Here is a 19,189-nt window from a genome sequence, read left to right on the forward strand (position 1 = left end):
TTTTTTTAATACTGTAGAAGGCTTTGATGCAGCTTCTGATCTGAAGAGGTCGCTTAAAGCAATGGTAGTTATTACAAAAAACGGCCAGCAGGTGGCAGCAGAGTATAAGAGATCAGCCATGTTGCAACAAGCTCTTTTCCCCAGTATTTTTAACTGGTTTGAAAATAAATAATGATGAAACTTAGCTATATTCTAATGCAAATTCCTGCAAAACGGAAACAGATACAAACATACTCAGAGACTGTCATCTTACTTTCGGTAGGTTCCATGTTTTTATAGCAATAGAACACAGTATTCCGTGACTAATTTTGCAAGGCCCACAGAATATTGTGTTCTATTGCTGCAAAAACATGAGAAAAGAAAGATTAGTCTCTTCTTTTATCAGAGTAAAAAAAAAAAAAAAAAAAGTATATTTCTATCCGTTTCTATTTTGCAGCAATTAGCATTAGAATATAGCTGAGCTGCATCATTATTCACAAATCTGTGGGGAAATCAGCTTGTTTTCCAAAATGTTGATCTCTTATACTCTGCTGCCACCTGCTGGGCGTTTGTGTAATTGCTACCATTGGTTCACCCATTCTCTGCAGTTCAGAGGCTGCATCAACAGATACAAAGCATACTAAGAGACTGTTATTATAGCAATAGAACACAGTATTCTGTGGGCCCAAAATCCAGTAAAACAGCCGGGAGCGAACGAGCTTGCTTCAGTGAATGAATGAGTTAATATTAATAATAAATGAAAAGGGACGTTGTCCTCCATGTTGTTGTAGATCCTGACTCAGGAGGACTGGAACGTGGTGTTGTACAACGGCATGGCGGCCACGTCGCCGCTGGCCGCGCTCTACTTCGTGGCCCTCATGACCTTCGGCAATTACGTCCTCTTCAACCTGCTGGTGGCCATCTTGGTCGAAGGCTTTCAGGCGGAGGTGAGGCGCGCGTCCATTTCACTTTGGGGTCTCGTTTGCCTCCGTGACGGAGCTCCGCGTTTAGCTAGTCAGAAGACAAACTCTCCTTCTTCACTTCCTCGTGTGACCACCAGGGCGACGCCAATCGCTCCTATTCCGACGACGACCGCTCCTCCTCCAACTTTGACGAGAGCGAGAAGCACGATTCCATAAAATTGTCGGGTGAGATTTTTTTATTATTGTGTAAATGCTGTTGATAATCACAGAATTCTGTTTAATAATTCGTCAACACTATTTTGTAGGGCTGGTTTTAAAAAAAATCGAATAATCGAAATTGAATCGATTTTCCTTTTCAGGCCTGATATCGATTAATAAAATCACAAATTGATTATTTTAATATCTTTTCCCCATAAATTTACAAGAAAATTGAATATTAAAGGCCGTGATTTTTTGGGGGGATTTTACTATTTTCTTGACAATTACTGTTAACATTAATTTAAAAGTTATTATCTTACATTTATGAAAGACCTGACTTATTAAATCATTTTCATTTATATTTACAATTATTGAATTAGAATTATGAAAATATCTTCATTTCATCCTCGCTGATGTAAATCATTGCTGCTATGTGAAAAACACTTATGTCCATTTTTTTCTCGTCTTTTTTTGTTTTTTATTTATTTTTACATTTTTATGTTTTTGGGATGAAATGCAGACATCTCAAAAATGTAAAAATTTAAAAAATGGAAAAAAAAATGGAAATAGGAAAAGTGTTTTTCACATAGTGATGAAATGTTTGCGTAACACTTAAATGATTATAACACTAAATAATTTAACAAGTTATGTCCTCCGCAAAATTTAATTTGCAGCTTAATGTTAGTGGAGTTTTTAATTACGTCCTTGATATTTAAGAAGACTTGATGTTCCATAATTGATCAATATCAGATTGAAATAAAGTTAATGGAATCAAAAAAACTGAATTGAACTGAACTCGTGAATCAAAATCGAATCAAATGAGAATCGATACTCATCCCTATTATTTTGTTAATGTAAAACCTCCATGTTTCTCAACCACTTTAAATCATACCAACGTCAAAATATTCAGCACATTTGTCACATCTCAGGAACTTTTTTTTTTTTTTGCATTCCTAAAATTTTCTCGTCAAAAATTGCATTCTTTAATTTTTGTATATATTCTTGTGTACTTTTACTAAAAAGTCTCGAAAGAGGTCGGCCATTTTCTCTCTCTCTTTTTCGACTTCTTTTCCCCAGACCCCCGGATCTGCACCTTGACGCCCAACGGGCACCTGGAGCCGGGTGCCCCCGCGGGGTCCCGGGGAGGCTCGCACTCCTCCGAGAGGCGGAGCTTTACCGGCGAGTCCCGAAACAGCAGCGTGATTAGCGGGGGAAAGGCGAGCCTGGAGCGACGCTCCCTCTCACTGGTACGTTCGAGCTTTCCTTTTTTATGTATTTTTTATTTTTTTCCCTGAGAGCTACTTTCTGTACCCAAGTAATTTTTCAGTTCAACTACTCCATGGACCAGCGAAACAACCAAAATCTCCAACTGGGACTCCCGGACTTCAACTGACGAGTGAATTATGAATGATTAAATGTGAGCATCAATTCGGAGAGCAGCTGCTCGTCGTAATTGGACTTCATCTGACGCTCGCTTAGATTGATTGAAACGCAGCTGCATTGTCACACACGGCGCAATCTCGGGTTTTTAATCACCGCGTGGGTTATTTGTCCGTGTGTCTGGCACGCTGAAAGTCAGGCACTGATGGATGATGTTTGCGTGATGATCCATAAGACCACACGCGCGTCATCCGACGAAGTCGAAGAAGAACATATGCAGCTGGTTTGCGTGATAGCGCGTTAGCCTAAATTAGGCTGAAATGATCCCGATGCGGTTGACAGCCGCTTGGGGGTACGGTGTCATGGGATGATCATTCCAAAATGTGTGACTGGAATTTTACACAATCATCATTTGCTATACGAATGCTTTCAGCATTCCCACATATGTTATTCGGATTTTTATTCTCCTCACTTTTTTTTTTTTTTTGGCGAAAAACAACTCCCACATAATACTTACGGTTTACACGGTTCAAATTTCAACTTGCTTAAAAAAAATCACGCATTTCGGGGTATATATCGTCTGATTCCACGTGACTTACAGTGCTCACACAATTTGATGTTAAATATCCACTTTTCCCCATTCATTTTCAAAGGGACTGACATTTCTAAGTCCCACTTTCCACGCCCGCTTCCATACATACAACTGATCATCATTTCCAGCTCTGTGATACTGCTCAGTTCTTTTTATTCATTTATCTTTCAACTTCAATTAAAACTGTAATTTTCACATCATTTATATTTCAATTTATTTCATAAGCATTCAGCTATTAGCATTCAGCTATTCGCATTCAGCTTTCAGCATTCCCACACAATTTCTCCAGAAATTGCACTTAGTCTAGTTGTGGGGATGCTGAAGCATTGATTGTGATTTTTATTCTCCACATTTTTTGCCGCATAACAACTCCCACATAATACTTACTTAATACTCAAATTTCAACATGCTTCAAATATTCACGCCTTCCGGGGTCTATATCGTCTGATTCCACGTTACTTACAGTACTAGCACAATTTGATGTTAAATATCAACTTCCCCGATTAATTTTCAATTGGACAGACATTGAACTTTTTCTAAGTCCCACTTGTTACGGCTGGCGGCTCGGGCCCGCCGCCGGCTCCGCTCCCCTAGTATGTATGTGTGTGTTTGTGTCGGCTGGTGCCCGTATTATGGTATTTCAGTTTGAATGCGCCAGCGCGACACTTTGTTTGGACGACTGTGCCAGCGCGATGCGCTGATTGGACGACTGTGCCAGCGCGACGCGCTGATTGGACGACTGTGCCAGCGCGACGCGCTGATTGGACGACTGTGCCAGCGCGACGCGCTGATTGGACGACTGTGCCAGCGCGACGCGCTGATTGGACGACTGTGCCAGCGCGACGCGCTGATTGGACGCCTGTGCCAGCGCGACGTCCTGGGCGGTGGTCGTCCGCCCCTACGCCCTCGGTGGAGCAGCTCCAGCCCTCTCCGCCAATCGCCGACTACCACCTGGCCGGACTGCTCCACAATAAAAAGCGCTGCATTGCCGCTCCTCGGGGCGGCTGGAACTTCTCAGTGCAGCTCGCCTCGTTCGTGTCTCTTTCGTGTTGCTATTTGGTGTGAGACACTCGCTAGACCCGTGAGCTGGGTAACCCATTTTGTGCTCGTGTGTATACTTGTATCATTCCCCTTTTGGTTATTGTTGTGTCTCCTCCGTTCTGTCAGTGCTGTCAACTACGGTTATTAGTTGTTCACCTCCCACTTTCACTCCCTTGACAAACCCCTGCCTGAAACGTCAATTAAAACTACTCAGATCTTAAGGTCGACCCCGTGTTTATCTACCTTTATTTCCTGCTATTGTGTTACTTCCCTTCCCCTTGACGAGCCGGGCGTAACACATTGGGGGCTCGTCCGGGAGCCAAACTCCCGCGACAATAATAATAGTAGATTTAATTTCCGGGTAAGGGACAAACATTATTGTGTATATATATATTAATTGTAACCAGACAGGCCAACGATGGCGTCTTTTGATTTAAGAGAGTTTATATTAAATCCCTCAATGGAGGATCTGCACCATTGTAGGAAAGTGGACCTGATAGAAATTGCAGAACATTTTTCTATTTTTGTTCCGAGCCAAATTCGAAAGGATGCATTGAAGGCTCTTGTCAGGGAGGGGTTGGTGGAATTGGGCACTTTGCCAGCAGAGGAACCGCTCCCTCCACCCAACCCAGGGTTTACAACACCTCCTCAGGACAGTACGAGGCCCGTCCTGGGCCCCCCCATGGCTGAGGCGAAGTCCGAGGGTGATGGACGGCCCGATCAACCGTTCCTTCGCTCTCGTTTAGACCGCTCATCCAGTGGGACAACCGGCCACTCGTCTACTGAGGCGCGGCTGAAAGTGCGCCTAGCCCGCCTCAGAATAGAGGCCGAGGAACGGGAGAGTGCAAGAAAAGCCCATTTGGAGTTGGAGGTTCGGAAAATGGAAATCGAGGCGGATAAAGCTGTTAAATTTAAACGGCTGGAGCTTGAAGCTCAGCGTGGCCTCCCGAGCCCCGGTCCTGCTGCAGCCCCGCCTTCCACCTCTCAACCCTGCTCTGCTTTCGATGTAGGCAAATACCTTCCCCTCATGCCCGCTTTTAGAGAAAGCGAAGTGGATTCATATTTTTTCGCTTTTGAGCGCATTGCAACGGCCCTGCAGTGGCCGCGTGAAGTTTGGCCTCTCTTGTTACAATGCAAAATACAGGGAAAAGCCCAGGAAGTGGTTGCTGCATTGCCACTGGAAGATAGCTTATGCTACGAAACGGTGAAATCAACTATTTTACGCGCATATGAGTTAGTACCTGAAGCCTACCGTCAAAAATTTAGGAACTACAAAAAAGCCCCAAACCGCACCTACGTCGAGTTTGCCAGGGAGAAGGGAACCCTTTTTGACAAGTGGTGTTACTCAGCCAAAGCCGATACTCTCGCTACTATACGGGAGCTGATCTTGCTTGAGGATTTTAAGAAAAATCTCCCTGACCGGGTTGTGGTATACTTAAACGAACAAAAAGTGAAAACCCTCGCCGAAGCCGCTGTTTTGGCCGACGAGTTTGTTCTGACACACAAAAATGTATTTAATGTTCATGTTGACAGACCTCGTGTTCCATTTACGGGTTCTGCTGAGAAACCCGCTGCCGATAGAGTCAAAAACACTGACCGAGAGTGTTATTACTGCCACAAACCTGGGCACGTCATCGCTTTCTGCCCCGCGCTAAAACGTAAAGTGGGTCAGCCCGCTTTAAACCCAAAAGGCGTCGGGTTGATTAAATCTGACCCGTGCACCTTAGTTCCCGACGCCACCAAAAATCCTGACCCTTGTTTTAAACCATTTATTTTTCAGGGATTCGTTTCTTTTTCGGGAAAAGCCTCTGACCAGCGCCCCATCCATATTCTTAGAGATACCGGGGGCTCACAATCCGTTATTTTAGCCAGCACACTGCCTTTTTCTCCCGAGTCAGCATGTGGTTATGGGACGGTACTGCGAGGGATAGAGATGGGATATATTCCTCAGCCTGTTCACCTCATTCACGTACAATCCGATCTCATTTCCGGATTTTTCCCAGTTGCGGTGTGTCCCGAGTTGCCCATCGAGGGAATACAAATGTTGATGGGAAATGATATAGCCGGGGGTAAAGTTACTCCAGCCCTGCAGGTGGTAAATTCGCCTCAAAGAAACGATGAGGGTCCCCCAGAACTATACCCCATCTGTGCCCTCACGCGCGCGCAAGCCCGTAAAAATCCTGATGTTGATTTGTGTGATAGTATTTTTGCGTCTACCATGTCTGACTCATCCCATAAACCTGATTCTAAAAAGTCGACTTCCGCATCCCAGAACCAAGCTGAATCTCCAACATTCACTCGTCTCCTGAAGGCTAACGAAATAGCCAAATCCTCCCTTGGAAACGGTCAGTCAAAAATGAAAAGTCGTTTTGACAGAACAACTGTGAACCGTAGTTTCAAGGTAGGTGATAAAGTACTCGTGTTACTTCCTGTTTCGAATAGCGCATTATCTGCAAAGTTCTCCGGTCCTTACATGGTGCAACAACAGCTTAATAAAACTGACTATGTAATTAGTACGCCGGACCGGAAACGAAAAACCCGTAGATGCCACATAAAAATGCTAAAACAATATAATTCCCGCGAACCCAAAATAGAAGCGGCCAAAAGTGGCCCGCCCCCAAAACATATCGACGTACCGGATGCAAAACCTATCCGTCAACGTTCCTATCGGGTAAATCCCACCAAACGCCTTCTTATGAAAAAAGAAGCTGAATACCTATTGAAAAATGGATTGGCCAAACATAGTTTTAGTGCATGGAGTTCGCCTTGCTTGGTGTCTCTATTGCTCGCTCTCCAACACTTGGAGATATACCCTGGGTCCAGCTCTTCGCCGATTACTGTGCATACCGATCATAACCTACTTGTCTTTTTTGTCACACATGTACCACCACAATCAACGACTTATGCGGTGGGCGTTGCTAGTACAGGACTTCAACCTCACCATCCGCCATAAAAAGGGGTCGGAAAACGTTTTTGCTGATGCCCTGTCCAGGTTGTAGGTATGTTTTGTTGCACGGTGTTTATTTGATGTACTTTGACTAGTATCTTAAGGGGGGGAGTGTTACGGCTGGCGGCTCGGGCCCGCCGCCGGCTCCGCTCCCCTAGTATGTATGTGTGTGTTTGTGTCGGCTGGTGCCCGTATTATGGTATTTCAGTTTGAATGCGCCAGCGCGACACTTTGTTTGGACGACTGTGCCAGCGCGATGCGCTGATTGGACGACTGTGCCAGCGCGACGCGCTGATTGGACGACTGTGCCAGCGCGACGCGCTGATTGGACGACTGTGCCAGCGCGACGCGCTGATTGGACGACTGTGCCAGCGCGACGCGCTGATTGGACGACTGTGCCAGCGCGACGCGCTGATTGGACGCCTGTGCCAGCGCGACGTCCTGGGCGGTGGTCGTCCGCCCCTACGCCCTCGGTGGAGCAGCTCCAGCCCTCTCCGCCAATCGCCGACTACCACCTGGCCGGACTGCTCCACAATAAAAAGCGCTGCATTGCCGCTCCTCGGGGCGGCTGGAACTTCTCAGTGCAGCTCGCCTCGTTCGTGTCTCTTTCGTGTTGCTATTTGGTGTGAGACACTCGCTAGACCCGTGAGCTGGGTAACCCATTTTGTGCTCGTGTGTATACTTGTATCATTCCCCTTTTGGTTATTGTTGTGTCTCCTCCGTTCTGTCAGTGCTGTCAACTACGGTTATTAGTTGTTCACCTCCCACTTTCACTCCCTTGACAAACCCCTGCCTGAAACGTCAATTAAAACTACTCAGATCTTAAGGTCGACCCCGTGTTTATCTACCTTTATTTCCTGCTATTGTGTTACTTCCCTTCCCCTTGACGAGCCGGGCGTAACACCACTTTCCACGCCCACTTCCATACATAAAACTGATCACAATTAGCAGCTCTGTGATACTGCTTAGTTCTTTTTATTCATTTATCTTTCAACAACAATTAAAACTTTGTAATTTTCTCATAATTTATCTTTCAATGTATTCAGCATTCAGCTTAGCATTCAGCTATTGGCATTCAGCATTCCCACGCAATTTCTCCAGAAATTGCACTTAGTCTAGTTATGCTTTCAGCATTCCCACATATGTTATTGTGATATTTATTCTCCACATTTTTTGCCGCGTAACAACTCCCACATAATACTTCATACAGCTATTGGCAATCAGCTTTCAGTATTCCCACGCAATTTCTCCAGAAATTGCACTTAGTCTAGTTAATGCAGTTTATTCAATTGACATTTAAACAAAACCTAATAGCCTTGTGTTTTCTCGACGGGTGGTGTTTCCATCAAAGACAAAACGTCGGTCTTGTTGAGGAAAGTTGTGCTTTTACATGTCTCAGGCTTGAGCTTGGCCGTTGAGTCACAGTGACCTGCCCTCCTGGATTGGTATTGTCCTATAAATCTGCACTCTGCCGCACATCTTGAGACCGTAGAGGCACCCAACGTCACATGGCGGTGTTCCTCCTGCATGGGTGTGGCTCAGCGAGTATACTCATTTTGGACAGATTAGACCTTCTTCCGCGTCTAGCAGAAAAAGGCTCCACAGCTGTGTACTTGATTTTTCTAGTATCCAGTAAATAGTTCAACTGAGAGTTATTAGCATCCATTTTCTTTAATAAGGATTGAAAACTTGTTCGCAGATTGCTCTGATATCATCATTATGCTACTCACAGCCACTAGGGGGGCGTATTGGGTGCATGTAAAGGTTACAATATGATATTTTGTCAACGACATAGTTTTTATCAAAAAGCAAAATGTGCATCTTGTTGAGGTCAAGGTACTAAAAATATTTAAACTTTTCGGCAAGAAATTAAAAAAGCAAAAGCATTTCTCAGCATTGAGGTTTTTTTTGCTGTCGTATTAGTTGTCGCATGTGGCTTGCGGCCTACAGCGTGTAACAAATTTCACGACGGCAATTTGTGGTGTCTAAAACACACTTTAAGACACACGGGACTTAACTTGCCGTGTTGCACAGCGCGTACTTCATTACTGTTTCCATGGCGACGGCTACACGGAATTATTTTCTCGTTCCCGCCGTACGGTAGCGGCTCAGGATCGCGTCTTGGCGAAGGGTAAAAACATATAATTAGGTCCATCATGCTGAGAGGATTAGACACGCTGAGACAAACACGGCTGCCTTCTCTGCCGAAAAAAAAATAAAAATAAAATAAAATAAAATAGGAATGCCACTTGCCGGGGTTTTGCATTTTAAAAGGACCAGCGTTGAGGGCGGCCTCATTTCAAATGGCGTGTTTGTGTTTGCCTTGTTTATTCTGAAATGATTGACCCGCTGTAAGCAGACCTCATTTCCTGATGAATTATCCTGCTGAGTAGCGAAAATCTTCTGTGGATGACCACTGGCTGGCATACTTGGAAAAAATACCTGCCAAATAAAAAGAATCAGAGCTTGAAAGGACCTTGGTTAGCGTAGGTGTCCCGGGCAAAAAAAAGAAAAAAGAAAAGCTTGATCCAGATCTGATCCGGATCTGATCCAGATTGCGAATTGAAGGCAGTGTAAACACGTTAACGGATCTCGACTAGCATGAAATTTCACTACCATTTTGTTTCCTTTTTAGCGACATGGTCGCAGTTCCAACTACCACAACTGGGGGCGCCCATTTCCTCCTCAATCTGTGTGGAGCCGCAGGTAAGAAACAACAATTAGTGGACCATTTTCCTTCATGAATTTTTAAGACCCTCATAAACTGCTCGATGATGGGAAACCTTTTTGGCGGCGCTTAATAAGCCTGCAAATGAAAAGCCACATAAAACAAAATGGTGTCAAAAGCTCCCGTGTTGATTCTCACTTCGTGCCAAGGTCCAGCTCCAACAGCCTGGGCCGCAGGAGCTACGGCTTTGGCGGGGCCCCTCTCGTGGGCGGCAGTCTCCGCGTGCACAGCACCCGCACCTCGTACTCGTACTCGCAACCCGCCGAGCAGGAGTCCCTCATCTCCCGGCCCTCGCATCCGCACCATCCTCCACCCGCTCCCGGTCCTCCCACGGCCAGACTCCTGCTGTCCAGGAGGAACCGGCGGGCTCTGTCCCTGGAGCTGCCGGAGCTTCTCCGGGCGGCGGGGCAGGGCGGCTGCCCGCCTCCCGTCAACGCCAATGCGGACTCCGGCAAGAGGAGCAGGGGGTCGGTCACTGGGGGTTCCGCTACAGGGAGCGGCGTTGGGACGGACCACCGGGACTGCAACGGGAAGGCCCCGGGTCCCCACGGCCGACTGATGGTCGATGTTTTCCCACAAGTCAACGCACGCAAGGAGCGAGCAGACCTGGATGTAGAGACCGACTATGTGAGTGGTGAACCCGACTTTGAAAACCACAACCGAGGCTTTATACCAAACCTGAACTTTGGCTTGGAACGCTAATTTGAAAACTTTACCCCTGGTTTAAAACCATAAGCTAGGCTTAAAACCCTAATTCAAAATCCTGAACTCAACAATTGTGAAAACCTCATTTAAAACCTTACCATGAAACCCTAACCCAAACCTACTTTGAAACTCTCACTCTTGTTTCATACCCTAACCAAGTCTTACAACCCTAATTTAAAACTCTAACTTGAACCATTAATTTAGGTGTGAAACAAACACTAGTTTGCAAAATTATGCCTGGAAACCCTCATTTGAATTTCAACCCATTTGAAACCTCAAACCTGATTTGAAGCCCTTATTTGAAACAAATTGAAATGTTGTATCCATGCTTGATACCCCAATCTTTCTTTTGTAACCTGAACCCAGGATTGAAAACATAATTTGAATCCCTATCTACCAATTGAAACTCCAAACCATCTTTGAAATCGTAATTTGAAGATTATAACTCCCCGAGCTTCAAACTCTAATCTCTGAAACCTGAGCTCAGTCCCGAAAACATCATTTAAATCCTGAACCATTGTTTGAAACCTTAGACCAGGGTTCACCAATTCCGGTCCTCGAAGTCCGGAGTCCTGCAGGTTTTAGATGCTTCTGCCCACAAGCACACCTGATTCATATAATCAGATCATCAGCATGCCTGATAACGATCCTGATCTTTAGTATCAGCTGTGTAAATAGGCGGAAAAACCTGCAGGACTCCGGAACTCGAGGACCGGAATTGGTGTACCCTGCCACAGACCTTTCTTGAAACCCTAATTTGAAATCCTAAACCCTGTTTAAAACTCTATCCAATCCTGGAAAACCTCATTTGAAACCTACACCTTGGCTACAAAACCCAAATATGAGACCTTAACATTTATTGGAACTCATAACCAAGTCTACTTGCACCCAATAAAAAACCAAAACCTATTGTTGTTTTATTGTAATTAAACTGCTAAAGTACAGCAACGACAAAGTCAGCCTTGTCGTGGTGGAAATGCCGGAAGCCTCCTCAGGCCACTTTCACTTTATTAGCTCATTAATCCACCCCAGTACTCTCAACAGCTCTTCTCAAAGTCAATTGCTCCAAATGGAAGCAGTCAAACTTTTTTTCTTCTTCTTCTTCTGTGCAGAGTGTTTGTTTCCGCGTGCAGAAGATGATTGAGGTGTACAAGCCGGACTGGTGTGAGAGCCGAGAGGACTGGTCCGTCTACCTCTTCTCCCCGCAAAACAAGTGAGGGAGACATTTGCTATTATCATCATTTCGGACAGTTGTTTATTTTTCTCTCTTGCACGTACAAATAAGCACCCAAACAATTGATATTACTACTCTGGTGGCAGAGCTTTGGACGTACCAAAGTGTCAAAGTCTAGGTTAAATGTCAAGGTCACAGCAAGGTCAACCCTGTGAAGAAAATAAAAACCCTAAAATTTCTGCTAATTTTCATTCTATTGTCTCCAAACTCGGTGGAACCATAGCAGGCGAGAAGCCACTCATGTGATTTGTTTTTGCTGGTGATTGATTTTAAACTTAACTCATTCACTCGCCACCATTATCACATTTCGCAATCCCGTTCGCTCCCGGCTGTTTTACTGGATTTTGACTGATTTTGCAAGGCCCACAGAATATTGTGTTCTATTGCTATAAAAGCATGGAACCTATCAAAAGAAAGATTAAAGTCTCTTCTTTCATCAGGAAAAAATAAAAAAATATTTCTATCTGTTTCCGTTTTGCAGCAATTAGCATTAGAAGAGAGCTAAGTTTCATCAGTTTTCACAAATCTATTTAAAATTGTAAGTAATTGAGCTTTTTTTCTAGATGGCCCTGGTTGATCTCCTTTGCTCTGCTGCCACCTGCTAGCCGTTTGTGTAATAACTACCATTTCTGCAACTGTTCTTTGCAGTTGAGAGGCTCCATCAAAGCCTTCTGTATGCTCTAGCATAAAAACAAAACAATAAAACGTATAAATACGTCTTTGGGACACTTAGAACATTAAAAAAACGTATGTATACGTTATTGGGAGCAAATGAGTTAAAGGGCTCACGATAAGTCAAAGTTCACTGGTTGAGCCAAAGCCAAAATTGCAATTGCAATGAATGCAAAAGTCACGCATCAAGTTAAAGGTCCAAATCAGAGTTTGACAGACTACCAATTACACAACGACAGAGAAAAACAGCTTTTGATTTTGGGGTGGCGTATTATACACGGGTGCGTGCTAGCGACGGGATCTGACAGTACCTTTCAATCACCCGGTACAGACTGAACGGGAGCACCTTTGAATGGATAGACGGGAGCACGGCCATTATCCTCACGAGAAGCAAGAAACTATCGGCTTGTTAAAAACGTCGCAGAATTCGCTCTCGCCCGCAGACTGCTATTGACTCCCGAGATCGTCTGCGCTTTTGTTTTCCCCGCCGGCGGGAACGCCCCCCCGGGGGCATGCCACAATGGCCACTTAAGGAAAAGCCAGGGGGAGCTGAGCTGTGTTTTGGCTCGCTGGCAGATGCCATCTGTCAAGCGGCGTGCGCGCGAGCCAAATAGTTGCTCGGTTTTATAGCATGTTTGTCTTTTTGTCGTGCTTGCGTTGTATGTTAGCGTAACAGCAAACAAGTGATCCATCAGCCTCGGTGATACCCGGTGATAAACCAGTGGCAGGTCCGGCGGGAAAGTTATTATTAGATCTCCAGCGATTTAATATGTAATTATTTTGTCAAGGTCCTCTTCCCAATATATATATATTTTTTGAACAAACATAAACAATAGTCTGTATTACAATAGACCAGGTGTGTCCAAACTACGGCCCGGGGGCCATTTGTGGCCCGCCATACATTTTTCATACGATGCTGCAAAGAACGGTTGAAGAAACACTATCTATTACACAAACGGTCAGCAGGAGGCAGCAGAGTATAAGAGATCAACGAGGGCCATTTGGAAAAAAAAAAAAAGCTCAAATACTCACAATTCTAATTAGATTCGTGAATAATGATGAAACTTTGCTATATTCTAATGCTAATTGCCGGAAAACGGAAACAGATAGAAATACTTTATTTTTTTTGTTGAAGGAAGAGACTTTAATATTTCTTTTGGTTGGTTCTATGTTTTTATATCAATACGATACAATATTATGTGGACCTTGTAAAAATCAGTCAAAATCCAGTAAAACAGATTGCTTCTGTGAAAATGACTGGGAGTGAATGAGTTAATCGTGTTGACTCTAATACATAAATAAATAAATATATATATATATATGTATATGTGCCTTCGCGATTTTAACTCATTCACTGCCATTGACGGATATACACGTCAATGGGAACGGAATTGACTCAATTCATTCACTGCCATTGACGGATATACACATCAATGGCAGTGAATGGGTTAACATTTGCATTCCACTACATTGTGATGTCAATTTGCATTTGATTAATTCTTCATTCCTACTCCAGATGGTGAAAAAAATATTACCATATGCTCTCCTGCAATCATACGCAAATGCAAGTTGGTGTTACTTTTACACGCTTGGAATTGACTTTCACAGTAACCCCCCCCAAAAAAGATCCGCCCGTTTTTGTACAAGTGCATTACTTTTTTGTGCATAATACATAATAACACAATCCAGGAGGCTCTGGGGTCGTCGAGGAAAGCTGCTTAACATGCATAGACACGTGTAAATTGTCACTGGGGGGGGCAGCGCCACGACGCGGGATTGACTTTATTCAACGTGCTTTACAAGTCACCCGGGCATGGCCTGACACGCGTAGGCGCTCTCTCGCTATCTCGCCGCACACCTGCACCGCGTTTGGCCTTCAGGAAGGGAATCCGCCATCAGGCCCCCAAGTGTTTTTTTTTTTTTTCGTTGTTATTGCCTCTGACGAGGAGGCGATGGTTTTGGAGTCGATTATATTGCAGCGCATCAAAAATGGAGTTCAGGCTATCATGTGGCATCACGATTGAAGCGCATCTCGTTGAATTGCATATTTACTCCAATTATGATGCAATGCGATTCCCTTAGTATGGCCATACGATAAGATTCACTCCCATGAAATGCAATTTTGATACTATTCACCCGAAAACTAGTTGGGGCGAAAATAACCCAATATAGGTAAAAAAAGGGACCGACCCAACTTTGTGCCATCTTATTCATTTAATCCCAAAAAATTGGGTCAAAATGAATATTCTACAAAATCCAAAAAAATGGCTTATTAAACGACAAAATTGGGTTTGGTTGAGTTGGGTTTGGTTTTGTTATTGATTTGATTAAAGGGATAGTTCGGATTTTTGGACATGACTCTGTATTGCACCCTCACCTCTAGTAGTGTGCGATCAGCACTGACTTCCCCCTGACAGCGTTCCGTGACACGAGTTCTGGTCCGGTTTTGGTTGAGAGGAAAGTAGACCGGCAAGTTGGCTGGGGTCACGGAAATAAAAATTGCACACTACTAGAGGTAAGGATGCAATACAGATTCATGTCCAAAAATCCGAACTGTGCCCTTAAAAGTTTTGGGTTAAATAAATAAATAAAAATGACATAACATGACTTGACTTGACTTGACTTGACTTGATAACTCAAAAATTTGACTCAATCCCTTTTTTGGCCCGTATTGGGTTATTATTATTATTTTTTTTAACCCAGATTCAAGAGGATTAAACGATTCAGATTTCAGAATTCAGATTCCAGTGACGATCCATCGATTCTTTATGAATCACTCCCACTTGCGATGTCGCACAATATGATTCATTTCGATTACAAATGTGACACGATACGGTTTGTTGAGCTTAACCACTATACATTGTCTTACTATTATTCCCTTTCACATTAAACTCCAATTATGATCCGCGATGATTCGCTCCACTTTCTGACATGATACGGTACGATTCATCCCAGGTGATCTGACACGGTGCATTTAACTCCAATTACGATGCAATAGGATTAAATTCACTTTAATTACGATGTGATGCAATATTATGCATTTGACTCAAATTATGATGTGAAAACTGATTGAGTCAAATTATGTCATGATATAATCTCATTTAACTCCAATTATGGTGGATTAATGTACGTATGTAATGTATTTTTTCCACTGTAATTGCAATGAATTGTATCATCACATTCTACTCTGCAAGTATATTCAGCATATTAGTATATTATTGGTTTGTATATTTCACATTGTAACTGGATTATAATGTATCACTGTTTATCTTAGTTTTTTTTTTTTTAATGCAAAATCACTTCTACAATGCAATTACTATTTACAAATACGACGTCCGATTTTGATGCACGATTCACTACGATCCAATTTACACCATTTATGATCAACTTCTATTTGACGTTTATTTATGATACGATGATTTATACTTCAATTATGATCCAGCAATAGAAATACTTCACAAAGAGAATCTTTTTTTTTTTTTTTTTTTTTTTTTTGCATCTGCGGCCATCTTCAGCCCATTAAACGTCGGATTTATTAAGGATCTTAAATGTCTTTCTGAAGCTTAATTAACTCCTTTTCTTTGCAACATTAAATGTAAGACTTCCCGCGGACAAGCTTTAAAGCAAATAAACGATCTTTTGAGACACAGCTGGGGAAATGAGATGCAAAAAATATGCAGAATGTGCTCCAGTACAAAAAAAAACAACAACAAAAAAAACCGCACAATTGATTGATTTCACCCGGATGCTGTCGTTGACGTTATTAAATGAACAAATCTCACATTCTGGTCTCTGGTGGTTTTCTCTCTCTGGTTCAGGTTCAGGGCCCTCTGCCAGTCCATCATTGCTCACAAGCTCTTTGACTACGTGGTGCTGGTCTTCATCTTCCTCAATTGCATCACGGTGGCCCTGGAGAGGCCCAGGATCCACCAAGGCAGCCTGGTAACGTTATTGACTCTTTATCAGCTATTACTTTATTACCTTGGACGTCTGGAGGCTTCTAGGGGAGATGGGTGGGGGTTGGGGGGGGGGGGGGGCAACATTTGTTTCTGGTTCTTTTTCTAACCTATGAATAAGACATTGAGGAAACAAAGTGGTTTTGTTTTTGTTTTGTTTGTTTCCTTGACAGTATGAACTTACCTGCCTTTTATTTTGACATACAACCTATTTTCCTTTCAACACATATTTTACTTTCTTATTTTAATTTTTTTTTCTTTTAAAGGCCCAGTATGCCGGTTTCACTCAGGACTCATGCACTTTTTAAATACAGGATGTACACACTTGAACTTTCTCTCAGTCTACACATCTGGGTTTATGTTAATCTTTGGTGGTGATTTTGTCCTGATTCAACGAGCTGTGGGAGCGAGAGGTGAATTCTGTTTGAATTTCAGTTGATGTACCTTCTTATGTTCCAGGAACGGCTTCTCCTCACCATTTCCAACTATGTCTTCACTGCCATCTTCGTGGCCGAGATGACCCTCAAGGTACGAAACCTCTTTTCCTGGTCGTCTCCTCCACCAAATTTCATTCCATATCCCCCCTCTTTTGTCCTCCGTTTTTCCTCAACGCCCGCACATTAGTGGCGAAATAATCACGTTAATTAGTGGGCTCTCGCTCGTCGGAGGTCTTTAGCTGGACTTGCCGTCTTCGCAAACACACTTCAATCGACCAATCTGACACCCAGGAAGTGCGCTACGATCTATTATTCATCCATTATCAAGGGTCCTCGTTTCATGGGTGCTAATTCCACGCAATAGAGGTTCTTAATATGTTTGTTTGATTACTAGTTTCCTGCATGTGTTTTCTTTTTTCACATCTATTTTTCTCTTTGGGGTTGCTCGGTTTTAACGGCGCATCCATTTTATAACGCAATGAGGCGAGCTCTTGTAGTTAGTTTTCAAGGCCTTCACACATGTTATTCTACACCTTCAATTTTAATATTATATTTTATTCCTCGCACTTTTTTGGCACGCTACTACTTCCACATTTTTCAACCGATTCTCACCGTTCAAACTTTGACGTATTCCAAAAATTCACGCGACGACTGCTTCCATTTTTCTCAGTCCAGAAATTCACGGATTTCCCACAATTCCCGATTTCGTACCCGATCATTATTGTTAATGGGAGATTCTACATTTCACATTTACTTCCAAATTTTTCATCCGATTCACTTCATTCCAACTTCAATATATTCCACCAATTCACGCCATGAGCTCTTCCAGCTTTTCAGTTACAAAATTGACGCGTTACCCGCAATTCCCGATTTCGTACCCGATTATTTCCCACATTCTACATTTTCCATTTACTTCCACATTATTCATCCGATTCACTTCATTCCAACTTCAATATATTCCAGTATCATTCAACATCATTCAATATTATTCCTAATCATTCCACGGGTTTTTATTTAGCCTTCCAGCCTTCACATGCCATTTCCCCAAAAATGGCATTTTCTATTTTTTGTTGTTGTTTTTTTTAATTTATGCCAGAGCATACAGAAGGCTTTGATGGAGCCACTGAACTGAAGAGAATGGTTGAAGCAATGGTAGTTATTTAAAAAAAAAAAAAAAAAAAAAGGCCAGCAGTTGGCAGCAGAGTATAAGAGATCAACCAGGGCCATGTTGATAAAAGCTATTTCCCCACTGTTTTAAATAGATTCGTGAATATTGATAAAAATTAGCTATATTCTAATACTATTTTCTGCAAAACGGAAACAGATAGAAATATATATTTTTTTTTCCTGATGAAAGAAGAGACTCTAATCTTTTTCTTTTGCTAGGTTGCATGTTTTTATAGCAATAGAACTGAATATGTGGGCCTTGCAAAATCTGTCAAAATCCAGTCAAGGAGGAAGACAGTGAAAACGTCTGGGAGTGAATGAGTTAATATTACATTTGTGGAATATGAATTACAAAGCAAAATCCAGGCGTTTTTGTCAGGATGTCAGGGAACGGCCACTTGTTGTCGACTGAAGATGACATCAGTGTTGCTCAGGGTCTCAGCTAACAACCAATCACAGCTCACCTGTTTTCTGAAATCTGCGCTGTGATTGGTTGTTATCTGAGACCATCCTGCCATTTTCAGACGTATCTATCTACTTTTTTTTTTTCCTGCCTATAGAGTAGCACTTAGGTTCAACCAATGGCTTCAACGTGTGCACATACAAGCTAAGCTAATGTTTCTATAAACACACGCTCGCACTCTGCCAACTCATCTGTGCAACCTTGAACACAGCCTTCTAATTAGAAACAGTGGGACCACATTTACTTCCCTTTGAAGGCAAAAATTCATCAAGATGAAATAAATGAAGGTCTCTAGCATTTTTTTTTTGTTGCTTTTTCTGTTCTTGAAAAGAAAAGCAAAGATGCCCGTGGGAGTGTTCAAAGTTTTAACACACCTCCAAGCCAAAGTAGAATGTGTTAATGGTCGCTGAATTGAGCTCTTTTTATAATAAACATTCAGTATTTGAGAGCCCGTGGTTGTGGCATTCGATTTTCAATCGGAAAAAAACGAAAGTTTGACTGTTGTTTCCCGAAAAACCTCCTGACAGAATTACCCGTCCCTTTCCCGCAATTCTCTTTGTTTCCCCGCCCTGGTGAACGCAGGCGGCGTTGTGTTCCCGCGTGACAGTTTTTTAGCAAGTGAGCCCTGGCAGGTGTCAAATGACGCCCCTCGGAAACATCTCACAAAAGCCTTCATCTTGCAACCTCGTCTTTTTTTTTATTTTTATTTTTTTAACATTTTCCCAGTCACTGTCTTCATCCCGCCCGCCGGGAAGCCCGCATTCCTC

The 19,189-nt window shown here is 43.1% G+C and overlaps 1 protein-coding gene across 6 annotated transcripts in view; it reads left to right on the forward strand.

Moving 5' to 3' along the window:
• The window catches only part of cacna1ib (calcium voltage-gated channel subunit alpha1 Ib), a 121,318-nt gene that overhangs the window by 72,530 nt on the left and 29,599 nt on the right, over positions 1 to 19,189 (forward strand). For 5 of the 6 annotated variants that reach the window (XM_077524688.1, XM_077524694.1, XM_077524692.1 and 2 more), the window contains 8 exons: positions 771 to 926; positions 1,040 to 1,127; positions 2,178 to 2,347; positions 9,696 to 9,766; positions 9,938 to 10,415; positions 11,606 to 11,706; positions 16,218 to 16,341; positions 16,815 to 16,883. In XM_077524688.1, coding sequence (XP_077380814.1) covers positions 771 to 926; positions 1,040 to 1,127; positions 2,178 to 2,347; positions 9,696 to 9,766; positions 9,938 to 10,415; positions 11,606 to 11,706; positions 16,218 to 16,341; positions 16,815 to 16,883 — 1,257 coding nt within the window. The remainder of the gene's footprint in view (positions 1 to 770; positions 927 to 1,039; positions 1,128 to 2,177; positions 2,348 to 9,695; positions 9,767 to 9,937; positions 10,416 to 11,605; positions 11,707 to 16,217; positions 16,342 to 16,814; positions 16,884 to 19,189) is intronic. The other variant, XM_077524689.1, reaches the window with a different exon arrangement.

Source organism: Festucalex cinctus, chromosome 6 (assembly GCF_051991245.1).
Source record: "Festucalex cinctus isolate MCC-2025b chromosome 6, RoL_Fcin_1.0, whole genome shotgun sequence".
Taxonomy (NCBI): domain Eukaryota; kingdom Metazoa; phylum Chordata; class Actinopteri; order Syngnathiformes; family Syngnathidae; genus Festucalex; species Festucalex cinctus.